At 29.2% G+C, this 17292-nt stretch overlaps 1 protein-coding gene across 3 annotated transcripts in view; it reads right to left on the minus strand.

The window, feature by feature from the left end:
* Positions 1 to 7530: 7530 nt before the first annotated feature.
* The window catches only part of Mybbp1A (MYB binding protein 1a), a 47968-nt gene continuing 38206 nt past the window's right edge, over positions 7531 to 17292 (minus strand). For 2 of the 3 annotated variants that reach the window (XM_016065186.3, XM_087161180.1), the window contains exons 22-31: positions 16768 to 16843; positions 16587 to 16636; positions 16454 to 16498; positions 16011 to 16078; positions 15860 to 15908; positions 14700 to 14816; positions 14533 to 14601; positions 11463 to 11570; positions 9887 to 10008; positions 7531 to 7730 (exon numbers count right to left, since the gene is read on the minus strand). In XM_016065186.3, coding sequence (XP_015920672.1) covers positions 7553 to 7730; positions 9887 to 10008; positions 11463 to 11570; positions 14533 to 14601; positions 14700 to 14816; positions 15860 to 15908; positions 16011 to 16078; positions 16454 to 16498; positions 16587 to 16636; positions 16768 to 16843 — 882 coding nt within the window. In that variant the 3' untranslated portion in view covers positions 7531 to 7552. The remainder of the gene's footprint in view (positions 7731 to 9886; positions 10009 to 11462; positions 11571 to 14532; positions 14602 to 14699; positions 14817 to 15859; positions 15909 to 16010; positions 16079 to 16453; positions 16499 to 16586; positions 16637 to 16767; positions 16844 to 17292) is intronic. The other variant, XM_071182338.1, reaches the window with a different exon arrangement.

The following is a 17292-nucleotide window of genomic DNA, read 5'->3' on the forward strand; positions in this document are numbered from 1 at the left end:
GTTTAAAAGTATAATAACAATATTATAAGCCTGTAAAATGTTAACGAAACGTGTTGTTACGTGCTCTAAAGTTCAAGCGGAATATTTCTAAGTGCCGTTTGTTTGGACTGAATCATTTTTGGATTGATGCATCTTTCTTCTTCTTAAGTTTTAAAAGTTGGAAAACTGGTTTACAGTTAAAGACTTGGGCATTGAAGATACGGTAATAGATTGGTCCATCAAATCATATTACTTGACCAACCAGAAGGCTCATTACTAGGTAAAGCACCCAGAAATTTGTCTGTCTAGAATGTCCCAAGAATGATCGATGGGGTTCAGATTCGGAGAACACACGCTGGCCAAGCCATTCGTATGATTCCTTCCTCCAAAAGGAAATCATTCACCAAGTTAGCACGACGTGAAATTCATCCAAGTTAGTTAACGTGCCCTGCAATTGTCGTCTATTAGCATGAAGTCATCTCCATTTGCTGCAGCGTAAGGGACTGCAATAGAACTCAGGATCTCATCCCTATATCGGCGACCGATCAGAGATCCATTTCGAATGATATGAAGATCGGTGAGGCCATCAATGGAAATGAAATCATAGACCATCACTCCCCCACCGCTAAATCTTACATTTTCATGCACGAATACAGGATATTTTTCTATTGCCACTTTCCCTCCAAATAAAAATACGTCTATTATCAGGATGAACAGAAAAATGGGATTCAAGAATATTGCGCCATTCATTTCTCCTCCAATTCACAGACTCTGTTATCCACTCCCTGCGCACTCAACGCGGCTTTGTTACCGTAACACACACCATTGGTCTGCGATCATACAGACTTACAGCGTGAAGTGAAGGCAGTTTCTGACAGTTAGGTTCGAAACCGTGGTGCCAGTAATCGATCGAAGATCTTGTTAAAGAAGAGTGGCTTCATATTTCGGTGCCTCCGAGCCATTGGCGTTAAAATACGGTCTTCATTAGGCGTTTTTGCACGTCTACGCCCTTGCCACGATCTTATTGCATTTCCAGTCTCCATAAAACGGTTCCAGATCCTGGAAATCCAATGGCTTCCGCAACATCGGCTTGCGTTTGGCCCCCCTCTAGCCGGCCAACAACTCTCCAATTTTCTGATTCGGTTAAATGACTTCGTTCAAAATTTGCATAGTGCGAGGTTTGAAAATAATAAAAATTTGCATTTGTGCATGGGAGTCCGTTTTATGCACACACGCATATATATATGTAAGAAAATAAAAAATAATTCTGTTTTCTTAGATCGAAAAAACTTAAATCAAATCATTCATCAGATAGAAGTTTACTATCGAAGGAATGCGCCCTACGTTCGGCCTGTTCGTGGCAAAAATATAATTTTCTCTCCTTTTCAGTAACGTAGTCTTCACTCAATTTTATTCCATTTTTTTTTAAATTTTATTTATTTATTTTCATGTTATCTATCTGTTTGTTTTTAGAATATCGTTTAGCTTTCGATTGGCGATAAAATAGCAAAACATTTTGTTTAAGCAATTTAGGAAACAATTGGGTGCTTGTATTTAGACAAGATGAAATTTTAGTTATTTCAAGCTAATCGGATAGTGGTCAAAATTTCGATTGATAGTTAATTTTATTTCGAGATAAACTTTTCTAGCAACGTTTAGACAACTAGTTTGATGGTTCTAACTTCTGACTGAACGAAAAATTTTACATGACGATAAATTATATTTTTAGCTATCAGGGATTAATTAAAACTTATATTATAAACAGGCACCATCCAGTTAGAATGTATGAATTTAACTGATTTAAGTTTTTACTGACAATAATTCTTATTTGGCGAGATAAATACGACTTACAACTATCAGGAAATAATTGAACTTTACATTGCAATTATTTAGTTGCAGTAACAATTTGAGCATTTTATAAATTGGTCTGAAAAAAAAAGAAATTTTGATTGACAATTAAATATATTTGACGATATCATTGTAATTTTTAATTGGCAATAATATGACGATAAATTCTGTGTTTAACGAGCAGAAAACAATTGAAACTTGTAATGTGATCCAGCACTAAACTGCTGTAAATATTTTATGATCCAGGATACATGAGAACTCACCACTCGGGTACTATTTTTCTCTCAATGGCTTTTAGATGCGGCAACCACATGCAATGAGAATGTTCCCTACATAGTTTCCACACATTCGCCCGCATTTTTAACGCAATAGGATGCAGTGTGAATGTCCATTAAAATTACAAAACCATTTTGAAAAGACTCAAACTATGCAAGCTTTAAACCAATCCAATTCAACATCGTAAGTTTTCAATGTAATGACTTTGCTCTGTCGTTCATCAATTCAAATGTAAACAAAACACAAATTTTTCCTTCTTTATAATATGTTAAATGTCTCTCTATCGTTACTTTTGTAGGATAATTTATGCTATGCTTCTATTACTTGTTGTAGATAGGATCTAAAATATGAATTAAAATTCTATTCTTAAAGTAATAGAAAATCGTAGTTGTATGATATGGTTACGAAATTCATCTTCCAACAATGGATGTATTGAAACTCAACAAAGAATTAAAAAAAGCTGTGTTAGATGAAAATTTTGAGAGAGTTGCATATCTTCTCGAAAATGGTGCTAACGCTACTTATCGTGTTAATACCGATGCAGGTAATTTATTACATCACACTAATAATGTACAAATTGCGTCATTATTGATCGATAAAGGTGCAAAAATAAATGCACGGAATCGATATAGGAAGACGCCGTTACACATTGCTGTTGAAAACAACAATTCAGAATTAGTTTCTTTACTTCTTAAAAATGGCGCTTCCATGTCAGATGTGGAAGTTATATGCAAAAAGAATGCCCTTAGCGTCGCTATATCAAACAATAACTTAACAATTGTAAAACTTTTAGTTGAATCTGGCTGCAATATTCATGAACCGATGAATATGTTTCTTGATAACACTCTTCATTTAGCTTTGAGAACAGCTTTGAATGGCTTTTTTGGAAATAATGAAATGATATTATATTTGCTGGAAAAAGGAGCTGATCCGACTGTACCAGATTCTGACAAACACTACCCTATTCATTTAGCCCTGAAAAATAAAAACTGTTCTCCATCGATGATATCAAAACTTGTCAAGTATGGTGCTGATATTGATTGCAAAGACAGTGTCGGTAACACTCCTCTTCACTATGTTGTAGGTACTTTTAGCAATGTTGACCTTCTTAGGGTTGTACTCAAGCATTCACCCATTTTAAATTCTTTTAACAATGATGGTCTCAATCCGTTACATGTTGCTTTATGCCACTGTGCAGAGCCAGACATTATTAGGTTATTGCTATCGTATTCTGATAGTACTAATGTTTACGATATAAATTATTTCCAGGACTGTGTTCCAGTAGTTCTGATAAATTCATTTCGATCAGGAAAGTTTGTAAATGTCTGTGACAAATTATTAAATTCACCTTTATATATAGCTGTTGGTAAAATTAAATATCTTAGTATTGATGTTATAGAAGAACTATTACAACATGGTGCAAGTACAAAAAATATTTCTTTATTTGCTGTGAAGATCAAAGAAAAATTTGATTTATTTGATCTATCTTTAACATATTCTGGTTATCAAAAGTATCATCCATTGGAAAATGAAACTGGAGCTAAAAATAATGATACCATCATGAATGATGTCTTCAAATTGCTTGTAGAATATGCTGTTATTAATCATAATGTTGAGGAATTCCTCGACATTGATCTCTTCGAAAATAGCATTGAAGCGTACATAAATCTCTGCCAAACTGAAATTTCTTTACTTGAAAAAGAACTTGGTTTATCTTTGCTTGAACTTTCTAACCTCAGAAGTACAAATAGTTCTTTACCTACTGCTTTGTTAAATCAAATGATTGAGATTGCAACAGGTTATAAGTTTCCCATTTATAAACCTTTCATTCGAGCACAGTTCAAAAGGTCTGAGCTATTAAATATGCTTTTAAAACAAAAGATACTTGTAAATGACAGAAACCAACAAAAAACTGTTTGTCTTGACTGGGCATCTGTATCTCATCTAGCTAAATATTTAACCAATTTAGACTTACTTAATTTAACAGCTACTTATTATAAGTTCACTAGCATTAGCTCCAAGTTTAAAATAAATAAAAATAATAAGTTTAATCAACACCTCTTGTGTAATCCTTGTAATTATGATAATAAGCGACTCATAATGTGCTCCGAGGATGATATAAGCATGCGTAATAATTATTTCTATGGCAAACAACAAATTAAGCATTTTGACTTGCTATGTGTGCCATTAAATGACAAGTTTGTAGGAATTGAAGGTATGGCTCAATGTACAAATTTAAATGTAATTGATGGGTGTCAGTGTTCCTTGCTGCTTAATGCAATTCAAGAGTGTAAATCTGTGGAGATTGTTGAATGTTTGTTAAAACTAGGAGCTGATATTTTTACTGTGACAGAAAAATCTTTTGATAATGCCTTACACATAGCCTTACAAGGTATACATAGCAATACTCTTATTATTATGAGAATTTTACTGAGATATGGCTCAAAAGCTAATATCTGCAATTATGCCAAGAAAGCAAAATTTCTACCTGTTGAAATTGTGAAGTCATTGAAATCTAGACTCTTTGTCAATATAGTGAATGCTAATGGCGATACACCGATGCATTTGGTATTGCAACATTCACTTAACAACAGCATAAAAGATATTATTATTGAGTTGTTGCTTTATGGTGGAGATTTAACAATGATGAATAATTTAGGCAGAAATCCTATATTTTATTTTGCTGCAAGAGTTCAGGAAATACCACCTCATGAAATCAATCAAATGGACATTGCAAAAAAATTAATGAAAGTATTTATCAAGTTTAGTGCCATAAAAAACAATTTTGATTCTCAGATGTTCAGTCCTTTACATTTATTTTTCAAAGATTCATATATATGCAACTGGACATTGGATTGCAAACATGAATTATCCTTGCTTGAAAAAGAGACAGTTTCTGACTCTTATATTCTGAATACAAAAACCTGTGAAGATAAATGTGTGTTGTCGCATATGCTTGATAGAATTTTTGAAATATGTGACAGGCATGAGTATCCAATTTATGAAGAACTTTTAGTTTCTAAGATTAGCAAATCAGATTTGTTGAAGCGATTGACTAAACTTGTGCTTAATAAGCTGCCTTATCAGAGAAAAACTAACTTTGCTATTTTGTCAATTTTACCTTATATAACACAATATTTAAACAAACAAGATCTTTTGACTTGGGTTATAGCATTTGCTGTACAATCTAGTCTTAAAGCACCCCTTTTAAAGTGCACTAGTCTAAAACGTTCCATATGTGATTCATCTTCCAATGGAAACTATATAGTCCCAATAAAAGCTATAAAGTTTTCAAATGAATGAAATGTGATTTTTAAAACTAATCTATTAGATTTTGTAGTTAAAAATATTAACTTTTATACAGATTATTCCAGTACAAAAATATTATAAAAATTATCTTGTGTATTTTTAGCTAGTGTGTACAGGTGTTTTTTTTTTTTTCTGTTTAAAATTCTGTGAGTCAGTATTAACTATTGAAAGAAGCAATCTAAAAGTTTACAGTATTAAAGGATTTCATATTGAAGTGTTGACTTTGAATTGTTTTATAGTTTTACTGGTTGTTGGTGAAAGAGACCATAAGATCGGCTAGTTGTCTTTTTTGAAGAAATTGTATTTAACTCTTATTTATATTATAGATCTAATTCTTAATTATTGTAAGAAAACATAACTTGAAGGGGGAAAAAAATAATTTAAAAATTTTCACTTTTTCCTGGCATAAGGAAGGGCACGCTGAACTTAATTTGAAGCAAAGTGTGTTTCATAGTACTAAATTGAAAATACTAATCAGAACTGCTCTGTTATGACTAAATCAAAAACATGAAAAAGTTTGATATTTAGTTCTATTACATTGCATAGTTGTAAAAACCAGTGGAATTAATATTTAAACTGCCTTAACACTAGAAAGAAACATAAATATATCTATTCCGACTCTAAAATTTTTATGGTATATACATTTTTGAATGATCGAAATTAATAATTACTGCTGGTAAAAATAGAATTTCTTTATTTTGGCAAAGAAATAGTCTCAGACCACCCAACTCTAAAATTAACCTATCTTAATACAATCCTTATTGTCATAAAATATAAAATAGTACATATAAAAATGTATTTTAAAACATGTTTTGGTAACAAGCTTCTACTTACTTATCCTCTACGTGCCTTTGGGCACTTAAGGCCTCTAGCATATCCCTCCAATGCCTCCTGTCTCTAGCAATAGATCTTGCTTCCTCCCAGCCAGATATTCTACATTTTTTTTAATTCGCCCAAAAACATGCGCTGGATGGTAAGTCTGGGTCTTCCTCTTGTTCTTTTACCATCAGGGGCCCACGTAAGTACAACATATGTAATTTTTTCTTTGGGCATTCTAAGTATATGTCCGAACTAGCTCCATCTTTGTTTTTTAATTTCATCTTCTATTGTTTTTATTTTAGCTTTCTTTAATAGATTTTGACTTGATACTTTGTAAGGCCAGAAAATTTTAAAAAAAAATCTTAAACATTTGTTTTGAAAGGTTTCTAATTTTTGTATTTCGATCTTAGTCTGTTTCCAGGTTTCTGCGCCATATAATAGTACCGCTCTAACAATAGCTTTGTAAACAACTATTTTTGTCTTTATTTCAATATTTGACTCTCTCCAAAATTTATGTAATCCCTTAAAACATTTTCTTGCTTTGATTATTCTCTGTCTAATATCTTCACTACTTCCACCTAGCTTCTAATTTAGTGTTATTTGTGTCTAAACTGCAAAGTGTAATTTGTTAAACATCAACTCTTGTATCTAATCTTTTGGGGAAAGTAAAATTTAATTTTTTTTTCTGAAGCACTGAGAAATATTAAGTAAGAAAAAGTTTATTTAAAAAATGTTACACTATTTTTATATATAACCATTATAATTAAAAAATTATTGCAATAAATAAAACTAATTAACTACTAAGTACTTAAATACATTATTGTAATGAGGTATACTTAATTTTTATTTCATTGAAATAAATGAGTTGAACAACTTAGCAATTGAGGGAGAATGTATCCTGTCAAGGGGACACATATTTTTAGCAATTTTAGACACCCTCTCTATCCTTGTCAACAAAAATACTTCCCTGTTTTATTGTAATAATCTAACTTTCAGCACTTTAGGATTGAATTCAAATAAAATATGTAACTTAGCATAAGTCAAAATTTTCGTTTTTATTCATTAATTTTGAAACTTCTTGAAGGAATTTTTTGTCTAAATAAAATTCTTTTTTAGGATCTGACATAAGCATTGCTTTTACCCCCTTTTTCCTTTTAGGTGTTTGCATAACATGTGGTAACTTAGTTTGGGAAATGTTACGATAGCTAAATATTATATTCGCAACATATTAATAATAAATCATAAGCAGAAAAGTATACACTTAAAAAATATACGTTAAAAAATACTCTATACAAGTAGTTTTAGAAACTTGGATACTAATTTAATTTTCACTAATATCCCCAGTTTTAAATTTCTTTTTCTTCTTCTCTAAAGAAGTAGACTTTCGCTTCTTTGAAGATACATCAGATTTTTCAATTGAGTTTGTGGTTTCTGTAGAAGATTGTGCTGATTGACTTGGTGTGATTGGCATCTTTTTATCTTTCTTGGAATCTATTTTTCTTCAGGGGAAAAAAAAAATTAGATATTTTAAACTATGTGATTGACAAAACAATTAGAAGCTTAGTCCAATAACAAGGTAAGTAAAGATTCACAATTTGTTGGCAGAGCCATTAATTTAAAAAATTCATATGGGAGAATACTGATTTTACATTAGTGTGCAGTTTTTGCACTAATCAAAGCGATTCTATATCAAATCAAAGCAATTCACAATCAAAAATACAAAAGAAATTTAGACTTGCCTTATTAATGCACTAAGCCTCATTTATTAAAGATAACTTGGTATTGACATAAGCAAGTATTTTGTTTTAGAATTTCAACAGTATGCCAACATTTCTTGCTTGATTCATGAAAATTAAGTACATATGATCTAACACTTCTGGTATACAGAAATGATAACATTATACAACAATGAAATAATTTTTATAGTAGATCTATATTTAAACATTGCATGTAATATACTTAAGAAAAGATAAGGATTGTATGGAATAATAAATAATTTAGAGAAATATAGTTGATATTGTGGATATTTTAGACTTTTTTTTATAAATATCACAAAAAAGATATGTTTGTGAAGTCTTTTGTAAACTTTTGCTGAATCTAAAATGACTTTTTGCCATGATCCTGTTTAAGTAATTATCTGAAAAGGTTGGTTTTTATTAAAAATAAGGGGAAAAAACAGAAAAGCTATGTCTTCCAATTTATAAAAAAATACTTTGAAAACCTTTTTCGCCTCTCAGTTGTTGGGCATTTAATACAATTTATACATGTTTTTATCGACTCAAAATGTCTCGTAGCCTCTTCATTACCTCAGTATATATATGTGGAACATGCTATAAGAGAATTTCTCTCACTAAAACATTTATAGAGGCTTAAGCTCTCTGGGGATTCAAGCAGATGCAGAATATGTAAGTCATTTAGGTAGAATTCCTCATAAACAGAAGTAATCTAAATGAAATAAAATCCACATGATCTAAAATTTAATTTTAAATATTATATAACTTGGTGATTCTAAACAAAACAAAAATTTCTTTTGACTTAGTAGTTATGTGATCTGTATGATTATACTTAATATTTAAAAATAATACAGTCTAGAACGTGCAAGCCCACATATGTGTACCTTAATATGTATGGAGAAATTTATGACAACTTAGTTGTCAAGTGAAATCTCATAGTATTATGAGTATTTAATTTTATGTCAATTTAGTATAATTTTTATGTGTAATTTGGTTATTCTATATTAAAGTACATACATGCATTTAATAACATGAACTTCTTGAGATATTAATATAATTTTGAAATTTCACCCTCAAAAATTAAGTTTTTCTTTAAATTTATGTTAGATTCTTTTAAATAATTATTTATTTTGCAGGGTTTGCATAAATAAAATATTTTAGAAACTGAGATTTAATGCAGTATTGCATTGTACTTTAATTCTAAAAAATTTTAAGTTTTATCTATTTTTTTTTTAAATAATTATTAAATATATTCATCATTGTATTTAAACAGATCATATGTAACATTATTCAAATTAGTTCATTTCTATTTTAGGTGCAATTTTACATATTTATATGCTTTTACTTAGTTTAAAATCTGAGGTCCATGTATGTGTACTTAAAATTATTAGCCACCTGGCAGTGTAATTCATATTTTGTTTACCTTATTATGACTTTTAACAGTAAAATAGAAATTTGGAACTGTAAGACATTATTTGCTGTGTTATTTTTTACTTCAGTAGTGAAGAGATTAATAGTAAGTATACAAAGCTTTTATGTTTTGTGGGGAACTAAGTTTTTATATAACATGCCAAATCTTTTCATTATGAAACAACCACTTTTTTTCAATGTGATTTTTGTGCTTATTTACTAATAACTGCATCCTTGTTAAAAATTTAACAAAAGCAGAAAATATTTTTCTTTAAAAAGAAATATAAAATAATAAGAACTGAAAAAATAACAGAATTGTCTCTTATGTTTAAAAAAAAATTCTTAGGTTGAAAAATGTGTCTTAAGGAATTATTACAATAGACAATAGCAAGTTTATCTAACTATCTATTCAGACCTTTGTACTTTTATTACTACATAACAACTAGCAATCAATCATAAGTATATTTCACGAGCAACATATTAGTTTATAAAACATAACTTCATTAACTTACCCTCCTAATTTCTGTGTCACTGTTCTCAACAAGCGTCTGCTCTTTTTAGACAGTCGCTTTTGACTTTGCGTGGATAATTGTTCCAGAAGTGGGAGCAAATCAGAATGATCTCTGAGAATCAACTGGAGAAGGGGAAAAAAAGATACCATTTTATCAAACAAAGTTATATTTTATCAAAAGTATAATAAATTGGATAACATCTCTTTCTTTTTTTATAAATAATAATGCAATATAACCTTTTTGTACCAGCATTGATTCCTTAGAAACTTTCTCTCTCATTTTTTGTGAGCCTATTTTGCCTAAGTTATCATTAATTAAAGATTTCAAGGGTAACAACCACTTTTAAAAAAAAGTGACTTTAGTGATCACATAGGAAGTTTATAGGAATAGAAAAAACATTTTTTAATACAATAACACTAAAATATGAAAGGGGATTATAATTTCCCATGAGTAGATTAGACTTACAGCTCCAAGGAGCACGGTATGTTGACCAGAGGTTGATTGCACTCAAATCCTAGATCTTGACTAACAGAAAAGCTTTATAGCTCAAACAATATTCAGCAAATACAGGAATGTCCTGTAGTTCCCAGGACTTAACGCAATGTTGCCCCAGATGCTCAAATCTTTCAGCAGAAAAGACTTCACAATCACAAAGAATATGTCATGCAGTTTCTTCCTCAACATAACAACCGCAACAAAGTGGATCGAATACAATACCCATAATGTAGAGGTGTCTCCTGAGAGTACAGTGACCAGACCAATGATCTTCCTCTTGCCATCATGTTCTTATTGACACACACCAGGTCAGTCAAGATTTAACTCCTTTGCTTGTCTCTGACTGTACTAGTTACACTACTGCTCATAGACAATCTAGCCATAGAGCTTGAAAATAGAAGTCCTGAAAGATGTGGGAGAGATTCCCAAAGCTGGTTTGGGGCCACAGAAAATCACACCGGAGCCAGTCCTTGATAATTCATCATCCAGAGAATTTAAGGAATACCCCTTTTTTCCAGGAATACCAACCCCCATATGCTCAGCTCAATCACCCACTGTAGGTATATCTTGTTAAAGGAGAAAAGATCACAAAGGACTAAAAAGCAGTCATTTGCACACTCAAAGCGAGATTTCCTGAATGATGAGCAGGAAAAAAATTATGTAAAGCTTTTGTTAAAATAAACACCTTAAGTGATACTTAGGTTACAAAAACTTGTGTTCCCTTCCAAAGTTACAAAACTGGAACTTATTATCTTCAACATTGATACCCATTGTTGCTAGAAACTTGCTAATCACTAACTTTTACTACTTGGTTTCCCAACTGAACACACATTTTCCCCCTATTCTCTAGGATACAGAAATTTTCACAAATGTTCCTATTGCAAAGATTAAGATATCATAATTCCATGATACCTTATAAAATTGGATTAAATTTAAATATTAAAAATGAAACCCCAGAAGAAAATGAACTATTGCAGCATAGATTACTGCATGTACAACTACTAAAACAAATATAAAAAAGATTTTATCAGTTATTATTTGCTAAATAAGATTTAAACATCAGGGCGTGTGATATATTTACCGTTTTTGTTGTTTCTTCAGAGATGGAATGGCATGCACTTAGCACTTCTAGAAGCTCAGTGAAGTATACAGGTTTGATAGCTGACTGTGTCAAAGACAGTTTCAGTGACTAGGAGAGATGGAATAACATTGTTAGAATGATAATAAATTTATTCGCTATTTGAACATATTATTAATGAACAATGACATTAGTTTACCTCATAACTTGTATAAATAGAGCTGATAATTTTGCTTAAGTTTTATTTCAAGGAAATATTGCAGATAAAACTAGACATATATTTTTTGGTATGTTAAGATTTTTTGCCATTCTTAAATGATTTTTAAAACTTTTATCAAGATTAAAAAAAAAAAATCAATAATATAACCATATTATTGATTTTTTTTTTAATTTTAATTTTTTTGTTAATGTACTGTGAGCAAAATAGAAAAAGTGTACACCCTGATTAACTTTTAATCTAATGATTGGATTTTAACATACTAGGACTCAATCTTGATGGTATGTATATTTTAAGTTACAATACCCAACACAAAAATGTACTTCCTTAAATAAAAATAGCTTTTTTTAAGATGGATTCAGATTCCTAGTCTTCAAATTATAAGGGTAGTTGAAGTTTGGAAAATTGGATGAAGTTTGGATGGCTTTATAAGTGAACCCAAAATTTTTCTACTCAAAAATAATGTGAAAAAAAAACAACTAAAATTAAACAATCTTTTTTTTATTGGAGTTTAAAAATTTTGAATTGTAAGACACACAAATTTTTACATCTTTTAAAGCAAAATTTGCATAAAATCAATAGAATAATTCTTAACAAATTAAATTTTTAAATATACTACATTTTGAAAAATGAAGAACTTAAAACTATTTATTGGGTTTTATTCAAATTTTGTATATTGTCATTTAAAATTATGAAAAAAACTTTGTATAAAAAAATTATAATTGCATACAAAAATATTTTGATAAGCTTAAAAAGTTCAAGAGATATATCAAAATACACCAAACCGCAAAATAACATAGATAGGTCTAAATTTTTGGCTCCTCTCATATCTAAACTATTGTGGCTAACCCTCCCCTTATATATTAAAAGTCAAGAATCTTTTTTTTTTTAAAAAAAAAGGTAGGTTTATTAAAAGACAATACGTTATTGGGTCGGTTTTCATAAATTAAATTTAAAATATTATCAACATTAATTAGATCCTTGAATCATTTAGGGTTGAAGTAAAAATCCAACCATTGGACTTAGATCAAAAATTATTCAGTGTTAATTTTTTTATTTATTATTATGTGCACTGATTATAGTTAAACACAAGCCATTCATATCATATCACATAATTACTCGAAATGTGTTGTTTATGGAAATGAGTAGGCATACTAGAAGTTTTCTAACACCCTGTAGCAGAAACCCTCCGGCATGGCAGAGAATGCTGAAGAAAATACCAGCATCTGGAGATTATTTTCCACCACAGATATTTGAAATAATAAAAAAATTGCTAGCTTTTCTACCTTCATTTATGAAAAATAAGATTTTTTTTTTAAAAATTTGATACTGAAAAAGAAAAAAAACACTTATTGTTTTTTTTTCCTGGTTTTCTTTTTTTGTCTGCAAGGTTTCTGTGATGAATTGGTAATGAATTTCATTTGAAGAATCTTTAAATAGGCACACATCAGAACACCATAATTTATAACTCTGATAATTTCTTCCTTTTAAATGAGAAGAAATTGTTTTAATGTTATTATCTGCAAGTTAAACCTTTTTTTTTCTGAATTTTTTTTTTATTGGGCTCAGCAAATGTATCTGTTTTTTCTCTTTTTGGGCAAAGCAAAAGTATTGTACAAAATTCAAATAGCAGGAAGCTTTTGTGAATAACTTTTTTTCTTATTTGTAAACTGAACTAAATCTATGTTAGATTAGGATTAATTTATTTTTACAATAATAGTCTCTGCCAAACAACCTTAAAATCAGAATCAAATGTGAATTTTTGAAGATAGCTCAGTAGATTGACTTTGTAAATTTTGCTACTGGGGACTTGCATAAAAATAGGTATGTAAAAATAAGTATCTAGTATGAAATAAGAAATTAGCTAGAATCAGTATTAGGAATTACTTTATATACTACAGCAAATAACTACAATCGTGTATTGTTAAGCATAATTATAAAATAAAGCTAAATATGTACATTAAGCTGATAATTAAATATCACATACCATTTTTTATCCCGGTCTATATAAATAACAATTAAAACATTTAGATAATGCATATAAAATAGTACTAAATTTACACTGAGATTTTTTTTTTAATATAATCATAAATAACTTAAATTGTAATATGTAAAGACTAAGCATCATGTATTAGTTGAATGAAATTTAAGACTATATAAAATATATTTAAGTAAAAGTAGTGTTAAGGGTATGCTGAATCTTTTTAAAATACATTTTTGTGTTTTGATTTGGCAAATAAAATAGCAGATCTACATAATGGGCTAGGCACAAAGATTTGAGATTCATCCTTTATTATAATCCAATAAAAAATACTACCAAGTTAAATTAATTTTTGTAGGGCAAATGGAGGTGTGGTAGTAGTCATCAGGTATCCACAGAAAACTCCCGTACCACATAACCGTGCCTTTTTCTAGCTCAAAAATAACTGGGGACAATAGATAATTCGAGACAATTCCGAAGAATTATATTATTTTTACATATAATCGAAGAAAGGACAAAGCAATCAATTACCCATCCTTTTGTAGGAGTAATCAATCCAAATCCTAAGCTATGCTCAATATAACTAGGTCTAATTTATGTATTTAATATTTTGCTGATTTTTAATAAACACTGCCTGTTTCTTTTTATTCATTAGAAATAGGCTTGGAATCGTTTTGATATTAACTTGATGAAAGTTAAAACATGATCATGTTAAGTCATAAGTATCATAAAACGGATATCAACCTTTAAATAACAGAATTGGAGAATAATACCAAATACAAAATGCAGGAAAAAATTCAACCAGAAAATAATGATTTAATAAAAATAACCTTACATTATTTAATATATCTGATAATGAAAGACTTAAAACTTACCCCAGCAACTGCAGGCACAAAATTTTGACAGAATGCTACCCATTCAAAAGTTTTTATCGGAGTTTGTGCCTAAAACAAATAATTTATTTTAACGACGAAATTTAAAAAAAAAAATTTTCAACTAGATCATTCAAAACTTACAAAAAATACTAGAATCAAGATCTTACTTTAGCATATTTAACAGCTTCAGAAAGTAATCCAAGGCATTGTGTCTGCTTATACATCCGAATACTACTACAAAATGCATACTCTTTAAATTTTTCCATAATGTTCCAAGCAGTATCCTAGATTTTTTATAAAATAAGATGTTATGGTATTAGTTCATTTCATTGATGACGTTAAAAGCCATTTATAAGATCAAGTTTTACAGCGTTAAAACAAAATACCAAACATTGAAGCTCAAGCATTAGGTGAACATGTAAATATGTATTAACTCAATCTATTTCTAATGAGCACAATGTAATATATTTATTAGCAGAGCTTTAGAAATACATGAGACTTTAAGGTACCTCAAATTAATTTATTCCCTAATATTTTAGTTATTTTATTTAAATTCCCTGACATTTCCCAAGTTTTTTTCAGACCTTCCCTGTGCTTTTACCCTGGAATATGAAAAATTGATCCAGTACAATCTTAATAATTTGAAAATAAGATAGTTATAAAATAACATGAAAATCCCTAGCTTAAGAATACCATTTACATTAACCCCTAGGCTTAGCAGACATGACACTAGGTTAAAGCATGACCAGATTCCAAAAACAAGAAATGAATAGTGGGTGGCTTGAGCCACTTTTAATCTGAATCATTCAGAAAAGTTTGCTGGTTGAGCAACCAAAAGCAAAGATCAAATCCCAGATGATTTAAGCAGAAAATATTAACTCTGACGTAGCATAACGTTTCTCAGCGACTCAAGTTATTTAGTTTAGGAAACAGGTGAGAGAATTCTGAAATATTTATCAAGGTTTGCACTTAGATAAGGACTAGTAATATAAATTGAGGAAGTCATGTAAGAGGTCTTGTTAGAAATGGCTATTATTATAATCTACGATAAAAATATCAAATATAACATCACATGTCAAGCTTTGAGAAAGTGTTTGGAAATTAGATTTATTGAAAACTAAGTATTCAAAAAAAAAAAAATCATAAATTTATTTTTGGAATTGACATCATTGAATCATTGATTTTTTTTTTGACACTGACAAATATAGAATAATTACTATAATAAAATCATGCATTATTATATTGATTCAAAAACATTTCAATACATTAATATAATAAAATTTTTATTTATTTTTAGTTTTGAAAGATTTAAACATATGGTACTTACTGGATAGGATTGCATCAGTGACACAAAGAATTGAGGAAATAAATTACTGCTGTTGGAAAAAAAAACAAGGGATATTAGTTCAGAATAGGTCAAAAATTAAACACTAGGATAAATAAATATGTTTTATTTTTATCAGACATTTTTTTCTTACCTTCCTTTGACAAAGTTTTCCAATGCAGATAAATAGAGTTTAAGGTAGGAAGGAGTTTTGCTTGATTTCTGTAATGAAATCAAAAAAATTCAAAATACATAATAATTAAAATACTTTAAGAGTAATTAATAATGTTAAATAAACTGAATAATAAAATCATTTTCATAACTCTCTCTATTTCTTAGTATGCTTTAAAGAATCACTTTTATTTGAAAAAACACCTCTTATCTAATAAATCAATCCTTTGTGAAACATTTTTTAAATCAAAATTTAATATTCAAATTTTAGCCATAGGCTCATTGATTTAAAAGAATGTTGCATTCAATGAACCAATACAAGTTTGATTTTTAAAATGCTTATAAATAAAACTTTAAAAAACAGCCTTTGCATAGAGATTATTTACGATTCAATTGTATAGGATATAGTTTTTAGTATTAACCTACCTTTTCAGGAGACTTTTGAGATTCTAGTCGCCTAAAACAAGAAACCTAAAAAAAATCAAATAATTTATATTTTTGCATAATAAATCAACCTTCAATTTTTTATTAAAATGTTGTAACAAATTTTAACCCTTACCACAAAAACACAGAGTGAATAAAGTTTATTAGCCACATTTGCATTGACCTCTGAAATATAAAATTATATAGTATCTACATGAATTTAACAATATTATTAAAAAAAAGTAAAGATAGGAAAGGAAATTTCAATTTTACAAAAATAGAAGTAGAAAAAAATAGTTTAAGAAAAAAAAACTTACCTTTATGGCACTTTTCTATAAGCATTTCCAATATTCTTTTCAAATCAGACTTTCCAACATTTTCGTAATGTTGAAACTAAAAAATGTTATTGAGGTTCATTATTCATAAAAGACTATGTGCAGTAATTATAAATTACATAAAATGCTAACTGAAACATACTAATTATATACAAGAATCACCAAAATAAAAAGTTTTAAAATAAACTGGACTTCTTTTTGGAAGAAAAAAAAAAGACCTAGTAGGTTAAATTGGGTTTAAATTTTATTTTAAAAGAGAACAATTTTAGTGTAAAAGAAACTTTCATAGCAAAATAACAATTTATTAGAATGAAAAATAAACGTACTGTAGTGTCATATTTTGGTATTAATAAACGGTCTCATTGGGAACTCAATTTCTCATTGGGAACCAGAGATAAAAGCATACTTAAGGTGAAAGAAATATGCCGTAAACCGGAGCGAGTCTACCCATTTTTTCAGTCTACCAACTTTCAAGTGGTCAAACTTTTGTAAATATTAGAGAAAAAA

Source organism: Parasteatoda tepidariorum, chromosome 4 (genome assembly GCF_982258835.1).
Source record: "Parasteatoda tepidariorum strain Cologne lab strain chromosome 4, Ptep-v5.0, whole genome shotgun sequence".
NCBI lineage: Eukaryota > Metazoa > Arthropoda > Arachnida > Araneae > Theridiidae > Parasteatoda > Parasteatoda tepidariorum.